This window comes from Lynx rufus, unplaced genomic scaffold (assembly GCF_022079265.1).
Source record: "Lynx rufus isolate CCGP_SWC_20201006 ecotype Redwood Valley unplaced genomic scaffold, mLynRuf1.p SCAF_15, whole genome shotgun sequence".
NCBI classification, from domain to species: Eukaryota; Metazoa; Chordata; class Mammalia; order Carnivora; family Felidae; genus Lynx; species Lynx rufus.
The window spans coordinates 290,188-307,918 of record NW_025814829.1 but is presented as its reverse complement, the minus strand read 5'-3'; the positions used below and the strand labels follow the sequence as shown (position 1 = coordinate 307,918).

At 46.5% G+C, this 17,731-nt stretch overlaps 1 protein-coding gene across 1 annotated transcript; it reads right to left on the bottom strand.

Annotated features, from left to right (window-relative positions):
- Positions 1-7,275: 7,275 nt before the first annotated feature.
- Positions 7,276-14,956, bottom strand: FCRLA (Fc receptor like A). The gene is made up of 6 exons (XM_047076495.1): positions 14,837-14,956; positions 11,965-12,012; positions 11,557-11,709; positions 10,515-10,781; positions 9,649-9,933; positions 7,276-8,784 (listed from the first exon to the last, which is right to left on the bottom strand). The coding sequence occupies exons 1-6, from the start codon at positions 14,913-14,915 to the stop codon at positions 8,492-8,494; spliced, it is 1,125 nt and encodes a 374-aa protein (XP_046932451.1). The 5' UTR covers positions 14,916-14,956; the 3' UTR covers positions 7,276-8,491.
- Positions 14,957-17,731: the final 2,775 nt, after the last annotated feature.

Here is a 17,731-nt window from a genome sequence, read left to right as displayed (position 1 = left end):
AGAACGGTGCAGGTGCCCTGGCGTAGGGTGGGGGAGGAGGGAGAGAAGGTGGCCAGTGCTGCCGCCTGAGTCCTGGGAGGCATTGCGGCTTCGCTCACCCATTCCTGATTCCTGAAGATGGCGGACTGGAGACAGTGGGACGTGGGCTGGGTAAGCGCAGCTCTCCGGTGTCCCAGGCACCAGGCGCTGTCCCACCTGCCAGCCCTACAGCCACGGCACATCTCAGGCCAGCGCCAGCCTCTGTAGAGAAGGCGTGCTGAGCAGAACCCATGCCGTCTGCAGCCCGAGGAAGCCACAGAGAACCCCAGGCGGTGGCAGGCGGCCCTGCCACCTTCGGGCTCCCGTTGACGTCCCCCTCCCATTCTCTCTCCTCCCCACCTTCCACAGCTCCACAGCTGGCCCTACAAGCCTCAGTTGAGGAAATACCTCTTCATGTCCTTAGGGTCTACCCAGGGCCTTCATAATGCTGGCTCCCTGGTGACAGACATCGGTGTGAGGCCTAGTGAGGCTGACACTGGGTTCCCTGCACCCGGAGCTCACAGCTGCCCACAGATGAGTGGATGGAAAGGTCTGATTCGCCAACCACCTTCTGTGTCGCTGTCTTCCAAAGTTCCAGTTAAGAATAGGAATTGGGGGGGGGGGGGTGGCGCCTGGGTGGCTCAGTCAGGGAAGCATCTGACTTCCTCTCAGGTCACGATCTCACGGTTCATGGGTTCGAGCCCCGCGGGGGGCTCTGTGCTGACAGCTCAGAGCCTGGAGCCTGCTTCAGATTCTGTGTCTCCCTCTCCCTCTGTCCCTCCTCCACCCCACTCTGTCTCTCTCTCAAAAATAAATACACATTTAAAACGTTTTTTTTTAAATTAAAGAAATATGGGGCGCCTAGGTGGCTCAATCAGTTAAGCAGCCAACTCTGGATCTTGGCTCAGGTTATGATCTCACGATTTGTGAGTTCGAGCCCTGTGTCAGGCTCTGCACTGAGTGTGGGGTTACTTGGGATTCTCTCTCTCCCTCTCTCTCTCTCTCTGCCCCTACCCCACTCATGCTCTCTCACTCTCTCAAAATGAGTAAATAAACTTAAAAAAAGAATAGAAATGCAATGTGTTTCCCCTTCTTCCTCCCTTCTGGAAAACTTAAACCCTCAAAAATGCAAAAATTCTTTACTACCCACCCCAGTGATCTCTCCCTATGGCATCTCCACTCACTTGTGCCTTCCTTCCTTCTAACCATGCCTACATGCCTCCCCCAACCATTCCCCTGTTCCGGGACTCCTTACCTGTGTCCCCTGTTCCGGGACTCCTTACCTGTGGCAGAGAAGTCACCACATCAGCCCCTCGGAAGCTTCTCAGGTCCAACCTCCCAGCTCTACTTCTCGAGCTTTCCGAGCTATGTGATCATACCCTGAGCAAATGGGCACCTGAATTCTCATGTAAATACTTAATGAAGTTTCCAACCTGATTGTATGTCTCTTTGGACTGTCTCCTGTCCTCACCTGTAGTGCACTGGGGCACCTCCTTCTTCTGGAACCCTGGCAGGAAGGAAAAGGATTGTCAGATGCTGTCACCTCTTAAACACAGTGTCTCCCCTCTTGCTGGCTGACGGCCGGCCTAAGCTCCGGTCTGAGAATTCCCTCAAGTTTCTCTTAAGGTGTCAGTTCTTGTTAAAAATGCAAATGCCTCTTAGGGAAATGTGATTGGCCATTTAAGTTTTGATGGCCACTTTAGATCCTGTATGAGAGCAGGTTTTGATAAAAGACAGGTAGTCATATGGGTCTGAAAAAGAGGGAGGAACCTGATAAGGGCTCAGGGGTGAGGGAGAGAAGAATTCGATACTGGGAACAGAGATTATAAACTGCCTGCTTTAGGGGTGCCCTGGCTAGACAAGGCTCCCAAACACCCTGCCTGACTCTTCCTCTAGGGCCAGTGTGGGCCTCACCACATCCTGACTCAGGGGTCTGACTTCTGCACCAGGCCACCGCCCCCGTGGTCAGGATGTAATGCACCTGTCAGCTGTCCTTGCTCTCCGCAAGCAGCCTCTCTTGGGGCTTCTTATCACTCAGAACACAGATCTCAGCCTCTTTACCAGATTCCACAAGAAACCTGATCAACCCACGTATTCATGAGCTGTATCTTCTCCCTGAAAATCTCTAGACCTATCCATACGGTCCCCATCACACACTGCTCAGAATTGGACTTGAAGAATCTCCCACCCAACATTTCGTTTTTGTTGTGGTTCATTTATTTATTTATTTTTGAGAGAGAGAAAGAGAGAGACAGTGCATGCGGGAGAGGGGCAGAGAGAGAGGGAGAGAGAAAGAATCCCAAGGAGCCTCCCCACTGTCAGTGCAGAGCCCGATGCAGGGCTCAAACTCATGAACCTAACCATGAGATCGTGACCAGAGCCGAGGTCAAGAGTCGGAAATCAAGAGTCAGATGCTTAACCGACTGAGTCACTTGGGGGCCCCCAACATTTCTTTACAGGAGGCTTTTTTTTTTTTTTGCATTTTCCCCAACTTGGATCTTTTTCTCCATGCCAGACTTTCCCCTGCAGAATTTCCAATTCTCCACCCCTTTGCTATATGGAGATATGTAGCAATTATCATTTAGTTACCTGAGCAATTCTTTGGAGCTTATCATGACCTAATTTCTGGGCAAGATATGCCACCTTCTGATAAGAATTCTGATGACTAAAATGCTTTCAATGATGATGATGACAAGGCTGCTGTTGCTGACAGTAAGGGCACCAGCCCGCTCTCAGGGAGCACTGAAGGGTGAGCATCTTGTCTGAGGCCGACACCATATTTCTGACACATTTCATCCTCGCAAGGGGCCTTTCAGAAAGGATCATTATTACCTCTATCCACACGACCCTTCTCTCCTCCCCACGCGCATCCATTCATGCATATGTTTATCTGTGGTGAGAAATATCTCGTTATTGATTTACACAAATGGTATTGTGTTTTAGGTATTATTTTTCTCTTATTTTTAAACGGTTTATTATTTATTTTTGAGAAAGAGAGAGTGCGAGCAGGGGGAGGGGCAGAGACAGAGAGGGAGAATCTCCAGCAGGATCTGCACTGACAGCAGAGAGCCCCACACGGGGCTGAACTCAGGAACCAGGAGATCATGTCGGGTGCTTAACTCACTGAGCCACCCAGCCACCCCCACCCCCATTTTCTCTTCTAGAACAGAAGTCAGAGTTAAGAGAAATTTGCCCCAACCACCATTTCCACCCCGCCCCCCCCCCCCCCCCGCATCTATGATTGAGCTGGGAAATCTCATCTTCTCGTCTCTGGCCCTTGGACTGGGATTTACATCATCAGCTCTCTCGGTTCTCAGGCCTTCGGATTAGGACTGAATTATACTTTCCTGCGTCTCCAGCTTGCAGATGCCAGGTCATGGGACTTCTCAGCCTCCATGATCTCGCGAACTGATTCCTCATCCTCATTCTCTCTCTCTCTCTCTCTCTCTCCCTCTCTCTTTCCTAGCCTCTGACAGCCACCATTCTACTTGCTGCTTCTACGAGTTTGACGATTTCAGATTCCACACATAATGAGATCACACACGATTTGTCTTTCTGTCTCTGGCTTATTTCACTTAGCCTAACGTCTTCCAAGTTCATCCATGTTGTTGGGAATGGCAGGATTTTTTTGAAGGCTGGATACTATTTCATTGTGGGCGTGTGTATGTGTGTGTGTGAGTGTGTGTGAGTATGTACACATACACACATAAATCTCACACTTTCTTCATCCGTTCATCTTTCGATACACGTTGAGCCCTATTTAGGTTGTTTCCATGCTTTGGCTATTGTGAGAAGGGCTGCAGTGAACACAGAAGAGCAGATATCTCTTTGACATACGGATTCTACTTCCTCTACACATATACCCGGAAGTGGGGTTCCTGTTCATAAGGAATATTTTTAATTTTTTTTTAATTTTTAAAAATTTAAAAATTTTTAATTTTTTTTTGAAGAACCCCACTGTTTTCCATAGTGGCTGCACCAGTTTACATTTCCACCAGCAGTGCACAGGGCTCTCTTTCCTCTACGTGCTCATCAATACTTGTTACTTGTCGTTTTTGTTGTTGTCTTGAGAGAGAGAGAGAGAGAGCAAGAGAGCGAGCGCATGGACGCAAGCAGGAGAGAGGGGAAGAGAGAGAATCTTTTTTTTTTAATTTTTAAAAAATGTTTATGCATTTATTTTGAGAGAGAGAGAGAGAGAGAGAAGGGAGGGGCAGAGAGGGAGGGAGAGAGAGAATTCCGAGCAGGCTCTGTGACATTAGCACAGAGCCCCACATGGAGCTTGAACCCATGAATCATGAGATCATGACCTCAGCTGAAGTCGGACACTCAACCGACTGAGCCACTCAGGCGCCTCTTAACTTTTTTTTTTTTTAATGTCTATTTAGTTTTGAGAGAGAGAGACAGAGACAGAGCATGAGTGGGGGAGGGGCAGAGAGAGAGGGAGACACAGAATCCAAAGCGGGCTCCAGGCTCCGAGCTGTCAGCACAGAGCCCGACATGGGGCTTGAACCCACGAACCATGAGATCATGACCTCAGCCGAAGTTGGACGCTCAACCAACTAGCCTTCCAGGTGCTCCGAGACAGAATCTTAAGCAGGCTCCATGCTCATCACGGAGCCCAACAGATTGATCCCATGACATTGGGATCATGAGCCCAAATCAAGAGTCAGTAGCTCAACCAACTGAAACACCCAGACAGACACCCCACTTCTTGTCTTTTTGATAGTGGCCATTCTAACAGGTGCGAGGGGATATCTCCTAGTGGGTTAGATTTGCATTTCTCTGGTGACCGGTGATGTTGAGCACCTCTTCAGATACCTGATGGCCATTTGTAGGTTTTATTTCGAGAAGTGTCTATTCAAGTCCTTTGCCCATTTTTAAATCAAGTTATTTGGTTTTTTGCTATTTAGTTGTATGAGTTCCTTATATATTTTGGATGTGAATGCCTTACGAGATACGTGGTTTGCAAATATTTTCTCCCACTTCAGAGGTTCCCCTTTCACTCTGTTTACTGTTTCCTGTGCAGAGGCTGTTGTTTTTTTCCCCACAGATGTATAAAGGAATAAAGGAACATATAGTGTGATCAACTTAGACTTTACAAACTTCAAGAGAACTCTTTTTTTTTAAGTTTATTTATTAATTTTGAGAAAGAGAGAGAGAGAGAGAGAAACCCAACGTGGGGCTCAACATGGAGTGCGAGATTATGACCAGAGCCCAAATCAAGAGTCGGTCACTTAACCAACTGAGCCATCCAGGTGCCCCAAGTAAATTCTTCTTTGAGAGCAGAGATCATGTTAAATTTATATTCTTTTCCCCTATATAGCGGCTTCTTTTTTAAGAGCACAATACTCTGTACATAAATGTTAGATTAAGTGAAGTTTCTTCAGTACTGCAAAAAAAAAAAAAAAAGAGCTAGTTTGTCTGACTTGATTGAGGCTGGGGAAAATGTATGAAACATATATAGTCATGACTTTAAGGTCAACAAACAAACAAAGGTTCACCAAATCCAGCAATACGAGGGTACGTGGGACAATCTTTAATAGGGTGGTATGGTTCCTTGAGGAGCGATAAAGGAAGGAACAACTCCACATTGTAAGAGGTAAACTTGGCTTCTTATCACCTCTAAGAAAAGCTAAAGGCAGAAAACACATAGGAATTTGAAGATGATGTACAGAGAGATATATATTTAAAGGAGACTTAAATTTCTACTCAGAGAAGATTTTTTTAAATCACTAATAATTTGTATTTACCTATGCATTTCTCCCTCATGATCTCCCTAGTCAACCCTCAAAGGTAACTACCCTGATCTTGGTATTTCCATTTTCATGCCTTTTTAAAAGGTTTATCCTACGTATGTGTGAATGCCTAAACAATATATTCTTTTGTTTTACTTGTTCTTAAGCTTTGTATAAAGGGCATCACACTGTGTGGTATCTTCTGGGACTTGTTTTTTTTCACTCAAAGTTATATCCCCGATATTTTTTATGTTGCTTCATTTTAACTATGGTTTGTTAATTTTTATTGTCGTACTGTATTCCATTCTGTGAAAGTTGCACAATTTGTCCATTTTTCTGTTGGTGGACAACTGAATTGATTCCAAAATTTTGCTTTTACTATCTGTAAGAATTATGAACGTTATTATACCTGTCTTCTGATACACATATGCTGAAATCTATTTGGGGCATATACACCCGGGCATTGGATTCTGGGTTATAGTATATGCAAGTATTCAATTTTCCAGGATAATGGAGGTGCTTGTTACCTAATGTTGATTCCAGAGGCAGCTTCTAGCATAGCCGCATTGGGACCTCTGTGGGTTACAGAACCCTAAACTGCACATGCCGTAACCCAGACCCAGTGTAACAATTCCTCTTTTCCACCCCCTCCCAAACTCCCCAGGCTAGAAGGGCAGATGGAGACAGGTAAGAGCCCCTCGCCCCCATCCTTTCAGCTCTTGTCTTGCCTTCCTCATCCCTGATGATAGGAGATCCTCTCCCCGAGGCTTCCAACTTCCAAGTAGGCTGGGTCCCATGGGCAGAGTCTGGAGATTTTTCTGATGCCAGACAAACCACTCATTCCCATCTTCTTCAAGATATATTCCCTTGTGCTGGTTCAACTCAATTCAACTAAACAGAATTTTAGAGCTTAACTGTGCCTCATTAAACTAGACAGCAAAGAGTCAATGAAGAACAAAGAGCTCCAGGAGCTCTCAAAGAGCTCACCCTCCAACGAATAGAAATAATAAGGATAATAACAAATTCAAATGCAGCGTGATGACAGAGGTGCACATAGACCCACGGTTGAGGAGCGTGACACCCATCTCAGCCAGCTGTATCCATTTCTTCCTTCTCCAATCTCTGATAGCTCTTATTATCTGTACGTGAATCCCTTGTTTAGCATGAGAGCTTGTAGGATGCATTCATGAAAATGATACCATTAGCTGAGATAAACTCCAAGTAGGATGGTTATAACATAGTATCTTTGGAGGTACATCCAGCACCGTCCTTTGGCAATTGAACTTCCCTGTTTTCAAAGCCACCAAAGTCATGGAATATCTCTGGTCATCATTTCTTGCAACTCCCATTCACAGTTGTGAGTTGATCCTCCCACTGCAAAGATGTTTATGGGCTTTTACCAATTCCCAATTGCCTCTTGATCCTTCACCCTGAAGGTGTTAAGAACCACCAGAGAACATGAATTTTAGAGTACGAAGAACCACCATAAAACACGTATTTAAGAACCACCACAAAACTCAAGTTTTAATATCCAGCACGATTCTATTCCTTTGTTTCTTTGTGGCATGTCTGGAGAGATCACAAATCATTGTGGGTCAAAACTGCACAGAGTAAATGGCACAAAGAAAGAATAGAGCAGATAACATCGTACCACATGATTTAGGATAACATGGGAAAATGCGTGCTGGCTGAGGTCGTTGTTAAATGGTGTGCTAACCCACCGACCAAAGGTTATCGTAAAAGCTGTCAAGCTATCTTTCATTGGCTGTGAATGCACAGTAGTAGTCCAAATGTAGAAAAAAAAGTCTTATTATGGTACCAAAATAGACATATGTATTTTTTTAAAGAAAAACATTTCAGACACAAGTGTATTAAAACCCATAATTATTGTTCTGGCAATGTTATGCTCAATCACATATTTCTGGGTCCAGTAAGATCCTGCAGGAAATTTTCCAATACCCTGCTTTAATTGTTTGATGGGAAAGGGTATTACTTCTTCTCTATCCCAAAGTCTAAACCCTCTACAGGCAGGGACACTATCTTATGAGTATACTTAACAGAGAACAAACTTTGGTATGTGGTGGAGGCCAACAAAATACCAGCATGTAATCAATATTTGCTGAACGATGCTGGAGGGGGGCAGCCAGCAAAGAGGTAAAGTCCCACCCCAGAGCCTAACACCTAGCTTCCACTAGGTTGAAGTTTCTCAATCTCAGCACTAGTGACATTTTGAGCCAGATAATCCTTTGCTGTGGGGGCTTGTCCAGTGTGTGTTACCTGATGTGTAGCAGTATCCTTGGCTTCTACTCACTAGATGCCAGTAGCACCCCCCCCCCTCCGCAATGTGAAGACCAAAAATGTCTCCAGACATTGCCAAATATCCCCTTGGTTGGGGGTCGGAGTTGCCTCCGACTGAGACCGCTGCACTAAATCCATACCATTGATTTTCTTTCAATCACCAGATTCTGGTCTGGGCAGCAGAAGGCAACTCCTGGTTTAGAGACAACAGGATTATGTTGTCACATTGTGAGAGAATACACAATTCTAGTTAGACTCCAATGATCGCCTTGTGCAAATTTACGTCTACTCATCTGTCTCTGTTACTCTACCGTAACACTGGGCAATTTGTGAAGTTATTTGTGGGTATTATGTGTATGTATAGGACAGAAAGAGGAAAGGTAGAAAAAGTTGAGTTTATCGGGAGTAGTTGGGCAAAACTGGGAGTGGATTGTTTACTCCTATTTGGCATGACCCTTTGTGGTCTCAAGCTTCAGGTGGCCAGATAAGTCCCTCAGCTCCATGACCAGGTGACCAAGGAGAGCTCTCATATCCTGCATTTGTTTGAGAAGAATGCCCATCTGGTGATTCAGATGGGGGTCTGGCACCCGCAGAGGAGAGGAGAAGCCTGGATTCTTAGAAGGAGTGGACAGTGGAGGGTGAGGTCCAGACGACTCGGTTGTAGTAGATTCTGGAACGGTCGATTTCTGAGGAGCTGGACTCAAGGTGGGGGCTGCAGTAGAGCTGGAGGGTCCTGCATTATGGGGTAGGAGGCACATGTAAGAGTGAAGTCTGGCTCTGTCCCTAGACTCATATTCATGGTCAATCTTTCTTGTTTTCTGAAAGTGGCTTTCTTGTTTTGTGTGTGTGGGCGGGGTGGGGGGGAGGTCTAATGACAACAGAGGTTTGAGGACCCCCTCATGGTCAAAGTTTGAATCTGACACTTGGCTACCTCAGTTTGAAACTCTTCAGTGATGAGGCATCAACATTACGGGCACACGCATATCAGCCTACTCTCAGAACCTAATTCCCTACAGCATGGATGTGGTACCTGGTCCTAGGTCAACCTCTCACTATATGTGACCTTAGTGCAACTCCTCATCTTTGTGCCAGCCTTCAGTGTTTTGAGGACACCTCTGCTGGCCGCTTGGGTCACATCCTCTTCAAGATGAACATCTTCCACCCCTCCCCATTATTTTTCTTACGACGTGGCTTTAAGCCCAGTCATTGCCCTTGTTACCTCCTCTGGGTATATTATATCAGGCCAAATGCAACCTTCTTAATTGAGGGTCCCAGAACTGAACACAAACCCCAGACGACCTCATCTTCATTCTAGATACTATGTTCCTGCTGATGCCCAGAGTTCAGGTAGGGAGCACAAGGCCTCTGAGGCAGCAGCTGTGGAGCTGGCTCAGGTCTTGGTTTGGTGAAGTGTGCACCATGGTGTGAGGGAGAGGTTCCCTGTCTGTGCTCTCTTCCATCTCTGGAAGACTCTAGATTATTGCTCCTGCCTCCTCTGTGTCCTTTCTTAACCTGCTCACACCAAACGCCGGCTCATGGGTCCAGTCTTCCTTTCCCTCACTTTTCACAAAGGCCAGACAAATACCTACTAACTTACCCTGCACCCGGATCTCCAGCTTGGAGCTCTGTTTCCAAACTTGGTTGTCCTCAGTGGCTGCTTCACACCAGTAGGACCCAGAGTGTGCCTCTGAAGCTCTGGGGATCTGGAATTCTGAGGAGAGACCCCTGCCGCGCACTGTCCTGCCGTCCTTGTAGAAGGAGAAGAAGAGGCGGGCAGTTGACCTATGCAGGGGCAGCTTTGTCTGACAGCTCAGGGTCACTGGACGCCCCTCTTGGGGCTCAGCTGAGGGGGCGGCTCTGAGAAGTGGGGTTGGAAACAGTTCTGGAGGAGAGATGGGGGGAAAGAAGCACTCAGCCATCTTGCATTCATGCTAGACAAAGAAAGAATACAGCAGATAACATTGTACCACATGATTTAGGATAACATGGTAGAATGCATGCTGGCTGAGGTCATTATTAAATGCTGTGCTAACCTACTGGCCAAAGGTTATTGTACACAAAGAACCCAGTCACATGTTCCTCTCCCTATTTCCATCAGCAATGAGCACTCTTAGAAAAGCTCCATTTGAACATTTGGAATCTCCTCTCTCTTCAAGTAGATGAGATTAGAAAAGACCCAGAGGTGGGCAAATCTGACAATGGTCCAGATGCCCAAACAGTGAACACTGGGGAACATGGATCTGTAGGATAGAGCTGCAGGAAGTGGGCGGAGCTTGGAGAGTGCTGGATGAGTTGCGAACACAATGCTGAGATGATGCCCCTCCTGACGCCTAACAGGTTGCATTTGCCAGCAACCTGTTCCTTAGCCTCCAGTGATCTCGCCACATCCAATGAAAGACAGTCTTGGTCCCTCTGTGTCTCCCTACCTGCCTCTGCTACAATATTATTCCCTCCAGGTCTCACCTTGGATCTTGATAGCCACGGAAGATGCTGTTTCTGGGCTCCCAGGACCAGGGCTCCTGAAGATCCCACTGCAGTGATAGTGCCCGCTGTCAGTCTGTTGTACCACGGCGATGGAGAATTCCTTATTAGGTCCAGGGGGTCCCAGAGCTGAGCCATCTCGGTAGAAGGTGATCTGGGTCAGTGGCCAGTCTTGCCAGGCCTGGCAGCGTAGAATTAGTGGGTCTCCTTCAAATATAGGGCTGACTGGACCTTGGAGAATCAGCCAGTCTGCGACCCAAAGCAAGAGCTGAGTGTGACCCCCTGCCTTCCTTGGGATTTCCCCCAGTGCTGCCCACACAGACCGCCCCCCGACCCCGTCTAAAGTTACTCAGGGACCCAACCCCTGGTTGGGATTGTGGAACAACTTCTCTAGGAGCTAAGACTGAGGAAACCCTCACTTTTGTGGGCTGAATATGGGGAAGAAGGTAGAGTAGTCTCCCCTTAACCACAGTTTGGCTTTCCATAGTCAACTGCAGTCCAGAAGCAAATGATTGTCCTTCTGACATGTCATCAGAAGGTCGATAGTAGCCTAACACTATATCACAATGCTCATGTCATTCACTCTCTTCATCTCATCACATAGGTGCTTTATCATCTCACATCATCAAGAGAAAGATGAGTATTAGTACTATAAGATATTTTGAGAGAGGGAGAAGCCACATTCACATAACTCTTATCACAGTATATTGTTATAACTATTCTATATGATTAGCTATTGTTGTTAATCTCTTATTGGTCCCTTACTGTGCCTAGTTTACACTTTATCACAGGTATGTATGTATAGAGAAAACATAGTATGTTTAGGTACTATCCCCAGTTCCAGGCACCCACTGGGGGTTTTGGGACATATCTCCCATGGATAAAGGCGAGGGGCTACTCTATCCCATCCCATGGCCAATTTCCTGGGGGCACCCTCCTGAGTGGGCCGTCAGGCTGAAAGGACAGGGTTGGAAAATGGGAGAAAGAACAGGCCTGCACTGGTCAGTCCCTCCCAAGACCTCACCGTAGGACACAATCAGATGGAAGGGTTTACTGAAAGTGTAGCCTTTGAACTGGAAGTCAACTTCCCTTGGGCTCGTCAAGTCCTCCTCAGTATCGCAGCTGCTGTCCTGGGTGCTGACAGGTCCTTCACACTGCAGTGTCTCAAAACTGGCAGCTGGGGAGAGCATGGTTTGAGACCAGAAAACAATGCTGTGACTTGGAAGAAGAAGACAGAAAACTGCCCTCCACAAGGAGCCCTCCCTCTCTGGGGGAATCATCCTCTTCACAGTGAGAAGGGGGAGACGCCAAAACCCATATGTGTCTCTTGACCCATACTTCTGACTTGATTCACTGGCTTCCAGCTGCTCTTAGTGAACGGACTGTGGTTTGGGGAAGAGGGTGGGGAGGGGCTGGAGGCATGTGAACTCACCAGCAGGACATCCAGCCGCTGGTGCATGAAACCAGAAGCCAAAGACAACTATGACCCCAGAGCAGGCAGATGCAAGACAAAAGGGAAAGGGAGATGGTCAGATTCTGACACTTACTGGGTGCCAGACACTGCTGGGCACTTTTACACATTATTTTACTTAATCTTCACAGGATTTGTAGGTATGTGATTTCACTCTCATTTTATAACTCAAAAAGAAATAGGCTTAGAATAGTTAACTAACTTATTCAAAATTTCGAAAAAGAGAATGGAGCAAGAAAGTAAGGTATACCTGAGTCCAAAATCAGTGTTCTTTTTACTTCACTGTTTAGACTTGATCTACTGCAATCCTCGGACCTTCCTTGGGGGGGTGGGGGTTCTTCCATATTTTCATTTTCTTAACATTCCCCTGGCTCTTCATCCTTGAATATATCATCTACCCAAGAGCTTTCAGTACCTAGCTGTGTCTCCTTCTTCCTTGCTCTTCCTTTTGGGAGAGCTCTCCCATCTCTACCTTGATGTCCTCTGGACTTGAACTTTCCATGGCAACTCTAGAGCCCTCCCTATGTCCTTCTCTCTATCCCAAGCCTCTCCTCCCAGGCTGTACTGGTGACTATGGAACAATTCTTTCTTTACTTTCAGGTTAACACAGTTAAGGATTTCTCACTGCATCTCTTCAACCATGGTTGACTCAGGCAAAGTAAATTCCATTTTCCCCATGTTCATGACTGCTTCTTGTCCCTTAATCCCTCTCCCTTTCTTCTGCCTCCACGGCCGTTCACATATATTCAAGTCTTCAATCTGTTCTTTCCTGACCCACTTGCCTTTGCTCCCTTCCACTCCCAGAGTCCCAGTACTCTTCTTTGACCCTGTAACTTCTCCTAGCAAGGCCCTCTCCACTTCCTAATTCTCATTACACCGGTACCAGGTGTTTTCTTTAGCTCCGCTCTCAGGTCCCTTCACCACCCTGATGCTACCTTTTTCAGTTCCTCTGCTGTCACTCAACTGGACTCCGCCGCCATTCCTTTTTGAAAATGAACTTGTGGGCTGCCAGGCACTTTCACTCAAAAGACTGTGGTAGGTATTGGTCTCATTTTATGCATAAGAAAATGGAATTCAGAGATACAAAAAGTGAATTTTCCAAGGCGACATAGAGCTAGTAAGAACAGCTTGAAACCAGAATGTCTGGAGTTCTCGCCCTAAGGCCGGCGTTGTATCATCATATGGTCACCCAGTCCTGTTTCTATGAGTTTAATAAAATGATTCAACAAAATTGTTGTGCAGGGACAGTGTAGATGTTAAAAATTCAAGCATGAACACGACAAGGTTAAAAAACAAAACCAATAAAGCATTGTCCCTATCTACAAATAACTCAGTTTGGTGGACGGCACAGGCACATGAAGAGATTCTTTCAGCATGAGGAGGAAATTAATGACAGAGAGGTATGACAGGCAGCAACTGGTGCAGAAAGGAGGGTTCAAAGAAGGTTCCCTGGTGAAGATGTCACCTAGGCTGAATCTTTAGGGATACCAGGAAGTTTGTGAGTGAAGGGAAGAGACCATTTCAGGCAGTATAAGTAAAGCTTGGAGATAGGTAAGAGTCCAGTGTGTGAATGAATTAATATAAGCAGGTTGGGGTTTATTACAGCATAATTTACAGGGCTCACAGGTAAGGGTAGAGGCTGAAGAGGTGAAATGGGGGCCGGCTATGGTGGGCCTTGTGTGCATTGGTTGCAGAGTGCAAAATCCATTTAAGGACACAAGTCTGAGACACAGGGATTACTTAGGAAGTTATTGGACTATCCAAAGTCAGAAATGATGACGGCTTGTCCTAGGATACTATTAGTTCTGTTTCAAGGAAGGTACTGGCTCTAAGAACAGTTTAGAAGTTTCATTTTGCCAAACTTGCTGATGGACCCTATGCAGAGGACGGAGAGGAAGGTGTCTAGGTTATCTCCCCAATTTTTGGCCTGGATGTCTGGGCGGATGCCATGAGCCAAGGTCAGAAATAGCGAAAGACGCAATCAGGAGAGAGAGGTGGAAGCCAAGAAAACAGGTGAGTTTGGCTCTGGTCATATTGTGCTGAGATGCCTGTGAAACATGCAGGTAGATATGTCTCGTGCAAAATTTGATCTTGGACTGTGAAACTCAGAAGCACAATTAGGGGTGGAGATCGGGCTGTGGACTCTTAGATAGATAGCTGTAGTGGTAAAAACTATAGAGATAAATGAGCTCACTAAGGAGATTGTGAGAAGGGAGAGAGGAGTAGGGTGGCAGGAATGCAACCGTAGAAAACACCAGTCTATAAGGGGAAGAGAGGAGAAGACACCAAAGGGACAAAGACAGGTACATGGAGTACAAGGAGAAAATGGTGAGTGGAACCCAGCTGAGTAGAGAATGCCAAGAAAGAATAAGTGACCAACGCTGCCCAATGCGGCAGAGAAGTCCAGCAGGATAAGAACTAAAAAATGGAAAATGGTGCAGTCAACACAGAAGTCACTGCACCCTGGGCAAAGCTGATTCCAGTGGAAGCCAGACTGGGAGCACTGAGGCATGAGTGAGTGGAAAGTGAGGAAGTGGAGAAAGCAAGTGCAAACTACTCTTTCAAGAAATCTTTGAGAAAAAGAAGGACAAGCATTGAGATGGTAGCTAAATAGAGAGCATCATAGTCAAGGGGACTTTTAGAATGGAAAGGCTTGCAGATTTTTATATTCAGAAAGAGCCATTCAAGCCAGCACACCGGACTTTGTAACGTCTATCCTTCACGTCCCACCTGAACATTGCTTCTTTGGGCCAAAGTCAGTCCATGTTTCTTTCCCTTGATCAAACTCAGGCATATCTCTGTTCCCACACCAGCATTCAAACATTTCACTTACCCAGCAGCATCGGGCCTGCCCAGAGCATAGTAGGAGAAAAGTGGAAGGCCCCAGCCGTGCAGACACAGCCCAGCTTCATGGTGACTGTGTTTAGGTCTCCTGCAGCCTCTAACGCACTGATTTTCTTCAACATGAAACCTCTCAAATTAGAAAAGAGGAAGTCAATCTAACTGTCTCATCTCCTTGCATCTGGGGTCTATTTTCAACTTTGTGATTGGCTTTCATCATTCAGATTCGGCTAGGTTGGCTCCAGCATCATTTACAACCAAAGGGTTATGGATGAAATAGTAACACTCTCAGTTGCTCAAGAATTCCCCCCTAGAGCTCAGAGACCTTCCAAAGCACATAACTGTCTGATCTCCTTTTGGCCTTCGTGGCACTCTGGCAAGGGTCAGTGCACTAACCCTTCATCTCCCTAGTGAAACAACAGGCAAGAAGCAGGAAATTGCTTGAAGGCAACACAGACATCCACTGGGAGAGCAATGATGAGAATTCACATGTCCTGCCCTATCCTGCCGCAAGCCTTACGTGTTTCTAGTGACCAGAGTGACAGAGCGGGAAGATCAGTAATGACACCCAATCAGATATCAGGTTAGTCCCTTGTAGGCTCCGACCATCCAAAGCCCACACAGATTCGTGCACAGATTTCTCTAGTCTCATGTCTCTGCTGGCTTTTTCTGTGGCACGATTAAAGCTGGATACTCAGGGGCACTTGGGTGGCTGAGTCGGTTGAGCGTCTGACTTCAGCTCAGGTCACGATCTCACAGCTTGTGAGTTCGAGCCCCGCGTCGGGCTCTGTGCTGACAGCTCGGAGGTTGGAGCCTGCTTCGGATTCTGCGTCTCCCTCTCTCTCTGCCCCTCCCCTGCTCATGCTCTGTCTCTCTCTCTCTCTGTGTCAAAAATAAATAAACATTAAAAAAAATTTTTTTTAACTGAATATCCAGTCTCAGAGGAAATCTGAGTATGCAGCAGAGAGAGCCCCCTGGGAAAGAGGAGAGGAAAGAAGGACATTGACTTCTAGAAGACACAACAGTAAGTCCAGGGCTCAGGCCCAGGGCCAAAGCTTGAGCCACTGATCCTGAGGAAATCAGAGATAGGAGGCATCTGATAGCTTGAGAAACCTAAGGAGACGCAGGAATAAGGGCGATAGGGAGGCCCTAGCATCTCTCTTCAGCTCCAGGTGGCCTCATGGGAACCGTTGTCCTTGCCTCCGAATGTTTGCTGTTTGTTCAAGGCCTACTTAATGGCAGGGCCCAGGCCTCTGGTCACAGGGACCGCATTCCTCACCCCTCCCCAGCATAACACCCACGTTGAGATGAAACAAATCATCAGAAATGGGAGAATGCAGTCCTGCTTGAAGTCAGAGGGAGGGCCCGCGTGCCCCTTCAGCTGTGCAAAAACCACAGATCAGAGCAGACCTGTTGGCAACACGGCCATGAGAGAACGGATACTTCTCAATCTAAAATAAGCATTTAGAATAGATTTTCCATTATCTGAGAGACATGTATTTTTGTGCAGGTGGCCCCAGGGACTCCAGTGGGGGTTGAAAATATGGGCGTGGGGAGAGTCAGTGAGGCAGTGAGCCCTGCAGCTGACGTGATGTGAAAGACTCTGAAGCCTCAGAAGAGGAAGAAAATTCTTGGCCGGATCTAATAAAAATTAAGAAAATGAAATGTGTTTAGATGGACCTCCACTCCTAACACTCCCTAAAACAGAGTCCCGGGGTTAGATAGGTCTTTAAGGGGCTTCTAAACCAACCACAAAGATCTTTCCCTCTCGTTGGCATCCTTTCAACTTAACTGCCCTTGCCACAGTGTCATGACTGGATAGAGACCCTCCTCTGTACCGTCTGCAACAACTCACGAGATCTCAATATGGGAGACGAGATGGCCTCTGAAGATGTGGGGCGAAGCTATCGTATTCTCCGCACTTAAATTCCTACGACGGTCTCTGGGAAATTTTACTCCCTTGAAGCCTAATCAATGAACTAGTTAGTGGGGAAAAGCCACCTCGGGCCTTGCGATGCGCTTATGAAGACTGAAATCCAGTTCACGGAGGGAGCCCTGCCACCAAGATCATCCCAGAACCCTCACGGGGAACTGGGACAAGTCCCTGCCTTCACCCCATCCCAACACCAGTTGGGATGCCATTCCCAGCTGCACCTGGCTTGTCACTAGTGGGCTGGTGCTTCTTTTCTTCCTTTTTTTTTTTTTATTGAGTAGATAAAAATATTTATAAAGATGTGAAGGTCTAAAGACTGATGACGCAATATGCAGTTTTGTGCCCTCACCCAGCGGAAGAAATAGAATATTGCCATTATCCATGAAGTACGGTGTGGGTCCCTTCTGATGACACTTCCTGCCCCATGATCATCACCCACAATCCTGATGGTGTATCTGTCACTCCCTTTATTTTATAGTTGCAATAACTTTGTACTTTTGAACCTTTAATAAATAGAATCACGTTATGTTGATTGTTCTGAGACTTGCTTTCTTCTTTTTTTTTTTTCTTGTGAATTTCTTTTATTAACCTTTTGCTGGGCTTGGACAAGAGGTCCTTAATTCCTCATCTGCCATCCTTCAGGTCAGGTGTGTGTGTGTGTGTGTGTGTGTGTGTGTGTGTGAGTGAGTGTATGTGTATAGGATGTTAAACAGGATTTTTTAAGAGTAGTTTTAGATTCACAACAAAATTGAGGGGAAGGTGCAGAGGGTACCCCTCTGTCCCCGGCCCATGCACAGACTCCCTCATTAGCAACATTCTCCCAAGAGTGGTACATTAGTTACAGTTGATGAACCTACATTGATACATTACCATCACTCAAAATCCATAGTTGACATTAGGGTTTACTCTTGGGGTTATCCATTCTATGGGTTTGGACAAATGTGTAATGACTTA

Bases quoted from the DNA above. Each gene is read 5' to 3' on its own strand.
- FCRLA (XM_047076495.1), bottom strand. From the start codon at position 14,915: ATGAAGCTGGGCTGTGTCTGCACGGCTGGGGCCTTCCACTTTTCTCCT. The intron at 11,710-11,964 runs GTGAGTTCACAT...TGCTCTCCCCAG, and splicing joins AGCGGCTGGATGTCCTGCTG to CTGCCAGTTTTGAGACACTG. The intron at 10,782-11,556 runs GTGAGGTCTTGG...TTTGGGTCGCAG, and splicing joins CCATCTGATTGTGTCCTACG to ACTGGCTGATTCTCCAAGGT.